The sequence below is a fragment of the Echinops telfairi genome, unplaced genomic scaffold (assembly GCF_000313985.2).
Source record: "Echinops telfairi isolate 266 unplaced genomic scaffold, ASM31398v2 ScPeMD7_7468;HRSCAF=8506_0, whole genome shotgun sequence".
Taxonomy (NCBI): Eukaryota; Metazoa; Chordata; class Mammalia; order Afrosoricida; family Tenrecidae; genus Echinops; species Echinops telfairi.
Window position 1 is genome coordinate 18,208,194 of NW_022111369.1, and position 11,105 is coordinate 18,219,298.

The following is an 11,105-nucleotide window of genomic DNA, read 5'->3' on the forward strand; positions in this document are numbered from 1 at the left end:
AGTTTACTCGATGGCAGTTGGTTTGGGAATGCACTGTCAGGTTTAATATTTCACTTCAATATTAAGAATACTGATGAGGGCAATGAATGTACAAATGTGCTTTACATAATTGATTATGTATGGATTGCGGTAAGAGTTGTATGAGCCCCTAATAAAACGATTTTAAAAATACTAATTTATAGCCTCACCAGTTTACACAGACCACTCTATGTACATGTAGTTCATCTCTCCTTTTCCTCGATTGTTTGTTCAGCTGCTACTAATTGCTGCTGTGTTTGAAAACTGCACCATGCCAACAGCTGTATTCACCACCACCACCCCGGAAATAAACTCCAACTCACTGCCGTTGAATCAGTTCCAACTCAGACACCCCGCAGGACAGCACAGAACTGCCCCTCTGGGCTCCTGAGACTCAATCTTTCCAAGAGCCAAAAGCCTCGTCTTCTTCCCTTGGAGCAGCAGTGGGTTCAAACTGCTGGCCCTGTGGTTCGCAGCCTAACACATGACCCACCCACCACTCGTGAGCTTCTTACGGTCTGGTAAGGGGCTTCATGTCCACTCGTGTTTGCCCCTCACAATTATACTCTCTGGCTGTGTTTTATCAGCATTAGTAATTCTTCCTCAGAGGAGGCTTGCCCTGACCCCAGAGACCAGAGTTACACTCTTTTCCACTCTGTGCTTTTGATAGTACTTTGAGCAAGTCTGTTTAATCACATTGTTTTGTAATTATTGAATTTCCAGTCTGGCCACTACAAACCCTGTGGTCTGCACCCTTTATCCTGTCCACATGGTTCACAAGTATTACGTGAACTGACCCATGCCTTCCTCGTTTCGCTTGGTTCTCTGGTTGTGAAGCTGTGAGCTGATTAGAATCTTTAAGGCTTCACCACCCTATAGATGTACAATATGAGCCTTTATGTCATTTAATTTTTTTTAGTGGTCACATTCAAGGAAAAGTGAAACTAATTTTAGTAAAGAGCTATAACAGCATATAATCTATATTGTTTAAAAATATTAGTACGATAGGTTTACTTTCTTGGGTACTAAATCTTCAGAATCCAGGTATATTTAATATTTGTAGTGTATATCAGTTCAGACTAACCACACTGCATGGGCTCAGATGGCTAATGGTTACTAATTAGGGCCATACTGTTGAAAGGGCAAGATGTCATTTTAAAACATTCCCCTTACCCTTAAAAATTCCCAAACGTAATTGACCTAACACCCCCTTTTCAGAAAAAAAAATTGCTCAGCACCACCCCAGAAATTAGAAATTTTTTTTACCGTAGCCCATAATCCAGGATAAAGTGCGGGTACCCACATTTGGAACCACTACCACCCACAGGCTGGACTGTTCTGTCGCCCCAGCACCAGTGGGTAGTCACACCCACTTTGGGAAACACTATCCCGACACTCCTTATTCCTCTTCCCACCTTGCAGTTATTGTACTAGACCAGTGACCCTTAAATCTCACATAGAACTTCCAGACTCCCCTGTACCTCGTGCCAGAGCTCTGGGAACCTGTGTTCTGAAACTGTTCCTGCTTATGCCTTGTAGGGGATCATTAGTATACAAGAGGGCTTCAGAAAGTTCCCGGATGTCAAGTCAGAAACTGAACTCACCCTTGTGTGAGAATAACCGATCCCGGAAGAGGAGAGGTGTGCCATCTCCCCCGATAGGGTCCCCGGGGTTAGGAAAGGAGAAGAACAAACCAAAGCGGCGTGAAAACAGAACAGGCGGTGGTACATTGAGAGGACTGCTGCGAAGAGTTGAAGCAAAGTGGTGGATGGAAAACCGATGGCTTGTGCTCGTTAACAATAAAAAGTTAATATATTTTTTTAATTCATGGGGGAAAATGCCATTTTTCCATGAAGTTTTTGAAGCTTCACACATTTGTGGAATTAAACTTTTTTATTTTTAACCCTTTTTTAAAAAAATGTTTTTATGTTTTTTAAAAGCATGGCATGACACATCTAAAACCCCAAAATATGCAGACAGGTCTCCACTTCATGAAGGGGTACATATTTCTCTTGGGAATCTCAGATAAATTTTCCTCAATTGGCATTTAGCAATATCGAAATTGTCCTTGGTTATTCTTGGGGGATAAACTGCTTGTTCTGTGTCGCCTCATTTTAGGTCATCAAGTGCAAGGCCGCGGTAGCCTGGGAAGCTGGAAAACCCCTCTCCATAGAAGAGGTAGAGGTGGCACCCCCAAAGGCTCATGAAGTCCGGATTAAGGTAATGCTGTATCTGGAGGGGAAGACTTCGAATGAGGGCTCTGGGTAGCTGCGTAGGCCCGAGAGCTACAGAGGATACATCCCAAGGGCAGTGTTGGGAGAAGGGAGTGACAGCCACCCGGCCGTGAAATCACAGCCGCCTTCTCTAAGGGGGATCCCTCTCACTCACCCTTGAGGCTCCCGTCCATCTTTTCTAGCTTTGCAAAGGCGCGCCATCCACTTAGGTCACTGGGGCCCTGCAGCCTGTCGTCTTGTAGCCAGAGTTTAAAGTGATTTGGGAGCATGGCCCCTTTCTGTCAAGCCTAGAAATCAAAATGTCTTGGGGCACATTAAAAAAAAAAGGGTGGGCTGGACCTGATCTGGCTTCCACAATGTTCTATAATTTGGGTTTGCATTGCTTTCTTCCGTTTTTGTGTGTCTCCGAGGCGTGACGTCACTGGAGGGCACTTCTTGAGGCTGTGTTACATGCTTTCCCAGTTTTCCCTATGTGAAACCCAGGATTGATGAGCCTAGAGGGACAGCAAGTAGAATTGGGGGTTCCGGGGGTGGGAGGGTGGTACGGTGATGGGGTTGTGGTGGGTAAAAGGGAATGACATCAAGGAGTCCACACAGAAAAAGAAGGTTTGAAAACAGATTGTAGTAGCAATTGTACATTTTACTTAACGTGATTGAAATATGGAATGATATGATATATGTATTAAGTCCCAACTAATTAAAAAAAAAAAAGGAACAACTTTTACTTTTGTTAAAGGGGTTCATGATTGACTGCAAAAACAAGCAAGTGAAATCGTGGTTCTCAAAACCAAACTCATTGCCATCGAGTTGATTCCTATGCATAGCAACCCTACAGGACAGAGTGTATCTTCCCCTGTGGTTTTCCGAGCCTGTAACCCTACAGACTGGAAAGTCTAATCTTTCTCCCGCAAAAAGGCCAGCTGGTTTCAAAGCACTGACCCTGTGGTTGGCATCCCAAAGTGTAACCCACTACACCACCAGGCCTCCTTGAGTTCTTGGTTTAAAATGTACTCTGGCCAGTTCAGAGTTCAGCATCCCAAACACAGCTGGAGCTGAGGAATGAGGTGACCCTTGGAAATGAGCATTGCACAAGGCACTCAGCTGGAGAGATCTGGAAATGTATACCGCTCCATGTGTCCAGGCATTCTGGGCTGTGCTTATTTTAATGTGAAATCAATGCTTGAAAGTTGTCATCATTGACTAAAACTGACATTTTAGGGACATCGCCTGGCCCCTCTTTTCTTTATTTTGCTGCTGCTTTGGGAATACTTCCCCTCATCCAGCTGTGGACACATAACAAGCAAACACTGCCTCTCCCACTCCCGGGGAATCGCACATAGCTGGTTGAGAAGCTCAGGCCCAATATCTGCTTAAAATCCTTTGCAGCTCATGTTAAGGAACTGGAAACTTTATCATTTCTGTTTGTTTGTTTTCTAAGTTAGAAGTTGGGCTGATTGTAATTTTTACCATGGAAGAAAAGATTTTTCCTAGCTGTACAGAGATGAGCTGTATGGGGTACTCACCGGGTTGAGTGATGTTTGATTAGAACCCCTTCTGACAGAAGAAACAGCAAAAGGATATTCCATTTCATGTGGGTGTGAAGATGCAAAGCACAGCAGCATCCATACAATACACCCCAAGATCTTTCCTTTCTGTGCTTTTGGTAATTTAGAAAGATAGGAGACCCTGTAAAAACATAGAGAGAAGGGGCTTATTTAAGTAGAAATTGTACGTGGCTGGCTGAAAGGGAGTCGGTGTAACTAAAAGCTTTGATTTGGAGCCCAGACCAAGCGAACTAGCATATTTCAGAAATAATGAGTACCTGCTTAAAAACCCCATTTCCTGCCTGGAGCAGGCCAGCAGTGGGATGGCTTCACCTATTTTGGCCACGGGGATGCTCCTGTCCACGCCTTGGGGTCATCGTGTTTGTCTCCTTTTGCTAACATGCACTGAAGGAAGGATGGAGGTGCCAGGTTTCATTGCACATAGAGTTTCCCATTGTCCTTGCCAAGGTGTCCCTGATTGTAAGCACACACCAATTTTAGAAAGTTGAAGGTATGAAAGAAATGTGTCTTAGAATCCGTGAAACCGAGAAGTCGCATGTCTTGACTTTGATCTATATACAGGCCCGCCTCCTTTTGTTGCCCTTCTCTCGCAGGCAGGCATTATTTACAAGTTGAGCTTTGTGGCACAGGTGCCATTTTTCCAACCACTTGTGCTCACTTCATGCCTCTGTGTACATTTGGGCACAATGCTTAAAATATTTCCAACGTTTTCATACCACCACTACACAATTAATAGACTATAGTACCGTGTAAGTCCAATTTCTATATGCATTGGAAACCAGAATCTTCGTGTGCCTCAATTTATTGCAACACTCCCTGTACTGCAGTGGCTGGAACTGAACCTGCAATATCTCCAAAGTATACCTGTACCTTTTCTGAATTGATTGTGCACACGTGTTGTTGTTGTTGTTCTTAGGTGCCATCAAGTTTGTTCCGACTCATAGCAACCCTAGGCACAGCAGAATGAAGCGCTGCCGGTCCTGCACCACCCTCGCAATCACTGAGCACGGTTGTGTAGCCACCTTAGTCCATCTGCACTGACCGTCTTTAGCAAGCATGATGTCTTTCTTTAGAGATTGGATCCTCTTGATCACATGTCCAAAGCACATGAGATGGAAGTCTCACCAGCCCTGCTTCTGAGGCATATCTGGCTATACTTTTGCCAAGACAAATTAACTTTGTCTTGGTGGTTCAGGTTATGTTCAATATTCGTGACACCATAATTCAAAGGCCTCAGTTCTTCCTTATCCTCCTCATTTATTGTCTCCCTTTCACATGCATGTGAGACCGTTGAAAGTACTACGACTGGGGCAGGTGCATGTTAGTCCTCTTGTGGCTTCCTTGCTCTTCGGTATGTTAAAGAGGTCTTGTGTGGCAATGCAGTACATCGCTTGATTTCTTGACTGCTGCTTCCACAAGCATTGATTGCGAATCCGAGCAGGATGAATCCTTGACAACTTCAATCTTTTCTCTGTTTATCATGTTATCTGCTGGTGCATTTGTGAGAATTTTGGCTGCTTTACATTGAGTTGCAGTCTGTACTAAAAACTGCACTCTTCGGTCTTCATCAGCAAGTGCGTCCAGTCCTGGTCGCCTTTTCAACAACCAAGATTGTGCCATCTGCATATGGCAGGTGGTTAGTGATCCTTCGTCCAATCCTGATGCCTCCTTCCTCTTTGCTCAGTGTACAGACTGAATAAGTATGATGAAAGGGATATAACCCTGAAGTCTGCCTGAATTTTAGACCTCACAGTGCTGCCTTGCTCTGTTCTAAAGAGCGCCTCTCGGTCCATGCACAGGTTCCACATGGCCACAGTGAAGTGTCTGGAAGGCCCATTCTTTGCAGTGCTACCCATAGTGGGTTATGATCCACACAGTTGAATGCCTCTTCAGTCAGTGCGATTATGTAGTGCTGTTCATTTTACCATTTGCATAGATTATTGCCACTGCAGTTTGCCACACTGATGCCTACACTCTGAGCGGGGCTGACCCTGAGGGGTGTTTCCCAGTGATCCTGGGACATGAAGGAGCTGGAGTTGTGGAGAGTGTTGGCGAAGGAGTTACGAAACTGAAAGCTGGTAAGGAGAGTATTCCAATCACGTGTTTCATCATTTTGGCTTAATTTTATAGGCAATTGGAGTGGGGTGGGGTAGGGGGGACAGGAGGGGGCAGTAAACTACACACTATTTATGAACAGAGTATAGCCTAAATGAGTTGTCAAAAGATTGATTTTCCTTTTCATCTGGGAAGCACACTTTTGGTGTTTTCACTGATTTTGTAACTGGGGCTTGTCTGAAACAATAAAAGGACATTTCCAACGTCACTTTTGCCCAGTTAAGTCAACTCTCAGAGCTGCGTCAGTGAATCTGTGCTGTGAAGCATGTGGCCACCTTGTGTTCTACTTGGTGCTGGAAGAGTTTTATGTAGATGGACATTTGGATACTTGTGGGTTTTGTCTGGCCGCGGAGTGTGTGAAGGCTGTTCCGTAGGTAAAATCCAAAGCCTTAAAGTTGTTAACCTTGCAGCGTGGAGTAAGTTGACCAGAATGAGAACCTGCAGGAGCGGTGTACTCACTTACTGATTCATGGGGATGTCTGTCTGTTCCCCAGGTGACACTGTCATTCCACTGTACATCCCACAGTGCGGAGAATGCAAATTTTGTCTCAATCCGAAGACAAACCTTTGCCAGAAGATCAGGTTAGTATTTTAGTTTTAAAACAAGAGCTCCTCTTTAAATGATAATAAGTAGTGGCAGGCAACTTATCAAGTGCTTTTTACAAGAATTATTTCACTCCATCTGTGTAGCAACTTCACTGTCATTTTCAGTTCTCCCATTTTCGTAGTTGAGAAAAATAAGACACAAAGATTAAGTGGTTTGCCCAGTTTCACCAGTTCTTAAGAGTGGAAATGGCTTTCTGAACCCCGCCTCTTTCCATAATGTTTAGTTTGGCATCATACAGAGCATGTCGGAACAAGCTTGTGAGATTACAGGGAATCATTCCTAAAAGCCATTCTATTGTTCATTTAAATCAAAGTAATAAAACGTACCTCATAAGGTTACTGGGAAGACTATAAGAGATAACATACCCCTTAACACAGGGAAGGGAGTTATTATAATGAGGTAGCTGCACTTAAAGACTACTACTTTGAGCCAGTTTAAAATCCCTTTGTATTTGTTTCTTTTTATTGAGGTTTAACCTTAAGTGGACATCTCAGTGAATTTTTATGCATATATTCACATGATAGCTATAATTGTAGCCAACGTTACAATACAGAGCCCTTCTGACAACCGACAAACCCTCACGGTTGACATCTGTGTGGTTGTAATTAGTATTTTACCTTTATTCTTTTTTTACCTTTCTAGGTTCTAATGACCATTGCAATGGCTACACAACTCACAGACAATAGTAGTGACTAAAGGGTTTATTAAGGAAGTTGACAGTGTATAATCTAGTGAGAAATGCTTAGGATACAGCTGCTTTATCCAGACTCGTTACAAAGTTCTTGCAGGTCTGCTAGTAAATACCCAAAGGGCATGCCACTTGGCTGTAAGCCTCAACCCACAAGCCTTCAGCGCAAGCTCTAGGAGTCAACAAACCCAGCTCCCTGCAGTAAGTGCCCCAAAGCACCCCACTCCAGTAAGCTTCGGCCCAAAGCCTCCATTTCTGTGGGTCAACCAGCTCAGCTTTCCCACTGATGTGTGGCACTCACTCCTCTACCAGCCTCCTACCCCGAAGCACACAGTTTTACCTGCTGTGTGGCCTGGGAAGTCCACCTCTCTGCTACCTGTTCTGCCTCCTTGTTCTCCTGCTGCTCCTGCCATGAGAGCCGTCACCTGGGTCCAGGAGGTTCACTACACGGCTCTCAGGTGCAGAGAGTGCCCTCCGCTCTTGGCTCTTGATGGGAATGAGATCCCTTTCCCGGCTTCTCGGAGGACTCGTTTTATACGAAGCAGGGTGGCATTCCATACAATCCTGTTCACACTTTCCCCCCACAATTTCTTGGCAGGTGAATCTTACCGGTCTCCTACCCCACCTTCCTACCAAAACCATGCAGGAAAGGGAAGTTAGGTGGAAGTTAGGTACTGTGGCTGAAAAAGCCAAATAATCTACTGCCCCTGCCAAACTCCCCTTCCTCAAAGGTCACCACTGTTCTGATTTTTCACTAACATTTGCTAGAAGTGGAACCACATCATGTATGTTTCTGGTCTGGTTTCTCCCTCTTCGTGGCTACGAGAAATCGCTGCATTGTATTTAATAGTTCTTCTTCATTGCTGTGTCATGGTCCATTCTAAATACCACCTGTTTATTCATTTCCTGTTGATGGGTACCTCGGCTGCTCCCAGTTCAAAGCTATGAGCGTTCATGTTGCTGGGACCATTCTTATATATGTCTTTTGATGATTATATACACTTCTTTCTCAGATATTTTCCTGCGTAGAACTGCTGGCGCTTAGAGCTTGTGCAGACAGACGCAGGCACGCACACGCACGACACTAAGTAGCTTTGTAGTATGACGAGCGCTCTTCACCCCCACAGCAGTGTACGGGGGATCAGATGTCTAATGTCATTGACAAAATCAGATGACGCGCTTGTGAAAAAAAAGAATAAAAAGATGATGGAGTTTTCTAGGAACTTAGAGAAGCCTCCTCGTAATTTTGGAAAGCAGGATTCCACTCATTTTATGCTATCAAGCCTATCATATAAATCCATCTTAAAATATAAACATTTGATATAAAGATGTAACTTTTAACAAAATTAGAACCCAAAACAATCTAGTCTCTTGAAAGGGTATTTCAAACACAGTCCGAAGAACAGGGCCATTCATTAAGTATACAAATGCAGCTTCTCTGTGATTCTGTCACCGTCTAGGAAGCGCCCTGGTGGCGCCGTGGGCTAAGTGTTGGACTGCTCACGGACCCGCCCACTGCTCCTGGGAGGGAGATGAGGCCGTTGCTCCTGGGAAGATGTGCAGGGGACCTGGGAAACCCTACACGGGGGTCCTGGGAGTCGGAATGCACTCAGGGCAGTGGGTTTGAATTTGATCCTTTTGAAAGGGAGACTAGAGTTCTGTCACGTTGACAGATTCCTTCTCCCCTTGCAGAGAGCTACACAGGCTTTCATCGCTCTCATAAAAATAAACGCTGTTTTGGTGGAACTCTGTTATCTTGATGTTCCTTGTTCTGGGTCATATGTTTATTCTCAAAACGACTATATTTACTCATTTAAAAAAAAGTGTGGATTAGGTTGGGGGTGGGCTATTTACATCTCAGAGCATGAGCTCTGCATTCAACAGTTCAGATCACGCATCCTCCCTGCCGCCCTCCCTCTCCCTCTTATGGACCGCCATCCTCCCGGGTCAGTAGCTTTCAGCGCTCTAGTCCATTGTTCCTCCCTCCCACCTTTGCCCTACCCCCTTACCACCCCACCCCACCCCCCCCAGCCTCCAGATCTGTTACTTATATACCTAGAGGCAGTCCATTTCCGCTTCAGGGAGAGAGAGAGAGTGTGTTACTAAAGGATTTCTCGGAATGGATTTCAAATGTTAATGGTTATTAAAGTAGCACACACTAAACACTGTTATAGGCACAGTGCTAATGCTTTACATTTCATTTACTTTTCATAATAATGAGGAAGATACTGATATGGTTCTAAAGAGACACTAAGTCACAAAAAGTCTAATTAACTTATGTAGGATTTAAACCTGCGTGTGCTTGACTTTAGGGACTATATACTAAGGAAGGCATGTTCTCAACTGTTTGGAATATAAAAGATAATTTGAAATATAAAAAATTATTTGGCCTTTGTGGAGTGTTCTTTCTGTCATATTGTGTTGTCATGTTGTGCCAATTACACAGGCAAAGTTAAAAGATAACTTGAGTCTTTTTTTTAAAACACCGCCCTGAAAGATCTAAATGGGTCAGGTTGGCTTTCTGTCTTAATCTGTTAGCCTTATAACTGTAAGGCTTGTCTTTTGTGGATTCTGGTTTTGCCTTTAACCTTTATGATGTTGTGGTTCTCACAGAGTATTGTGATAGAATAGATTTGTAAAATAACTTCTTGTGATCCGTATACAATTATGGATCTGGCAAAATAAGATCCAAAAGGAAAGTAAGTGTTAGAAAAGATGGGCTGGATTCCAAATCTCTTAAAAGGCATTGCTGAAAGGTGCTGAGTTTTTAATGAATACATTCTGATTTTGACTTTTGGTCTTAGCACACTTTTCTAAATATTCACTGGTCATTATTTGTAAAAACCATTTTCTTTCTCCGATGGGGTTTCAGGGCAGTGGCCTTCAGCATGCCTGTAACTCTGAGGTTGGTCCAAGGCCAGCCGATGGTTTGTTCTGTTATTCCACATGGTCTCAGTGAGGCGGCCACAACAACCGGGGTCTTGAGAAGCCAGAGCCTAGCCTGCCCTCCTCCTCCTCTCTGTCCTTCAGAGTCACTCAAGGGAAAGGACTGATGCCGGACGGTACTAGCAGGTTTACCTGCAAAGGAAAGCCCGTATTCCATTTCATGGGAACCAGCACCTTTTCGGAATACACAGTCGTAGCTGATATCTCTGTTGCTAAAATAGACCCTGCAGCACCCCTGGATAAAGTCTGCCTGCTGGGTTGTGGCATCTCAACCGGTTATGGTGCTGCCGTGAACACTGCCAAGGTAAGAGATTGGCCTGCATATTCACTTCCGCTTTCTAATCTGGTTCAACAAAGCTTTGCCAGCATCATGAAATTAGCCCTATCACTTCGAACCCAAGTGATTTCCTTGATTTTTCTAGCACAAATATCTCATAGACTGTTTTTACCATTAGGTGGAACCTGGCTCTACTTGCGCCATCTTTGGCCTGGGAGGAGTTGGATTGGCAACTATCATGGGCTGTAAGGTGGCTGGTGCCTCCCGGATCATTGGTATCGACATCAATAAAGATAAATTCTCAAAGGCCAAAGAGTTTGGGGCCTCTGAGTGTATTACCCCACAGGACTTCAGTAAGCCCATCCAGGAGGTGCTTGTGGAGATGACAGATGGAGGGGTGGACTACTCCTTTGAGTGCATTGGTAATGTGAAGGTCATGGTAAGTGTTCTGGGCTAAATCCCTTTCTTCCTGGTACTGCTTGATTTGGGTTAAGATTCAATAAAGTTTGTTTCTTAAATGAGAGGCTGATTCTACTCTAATGAAGATGAGAGGACTTAACTATTCCAGTTAGCATTGGGAAGTGATACAGTGATCGAAGAAGCATTGGGAAGTGATACAGTGATCGGAGAAGCATTGGGAAGTGACACAGTGATC

General features: G+C 44.2%; 1 protein-coding gene across 1 annotated transcript in view; it reads left to right on the forward strand.

Moving 5' to 3' along the window:
- LOC101658888 (alcohol dehydrogenase class-3) overlaps window positions 1–11,018 on the forward strand; it is a 16,302-nt gene extending 5,284 nt beyond the window's left edge. Inside the window, 6 exon segments of the mRNA XM_013004857.2 lie at window positions 1,558–1,628; window positions 2,070–2,238; window positions 5,754–5,895; window positions 6,427–6,514; window positions 10,258–10,477; window positions 10,629–11,018. Of these exon segments, the coding sequence (XP_012860311.2) occupies window positions 1,558–1,628; window positions 2,070–2,238; window positions 5,754–5,895; window positions 6,427–6,514; window positions 10,258–10,477; window positions 10,629–10,907 (969 nt within the window). The 3' untranslated portion in view covers window positions 10,908–11,018.
- The last annotated feature ends 87 nt before the right edge of the window (window positions 11,019–11,105 follow it).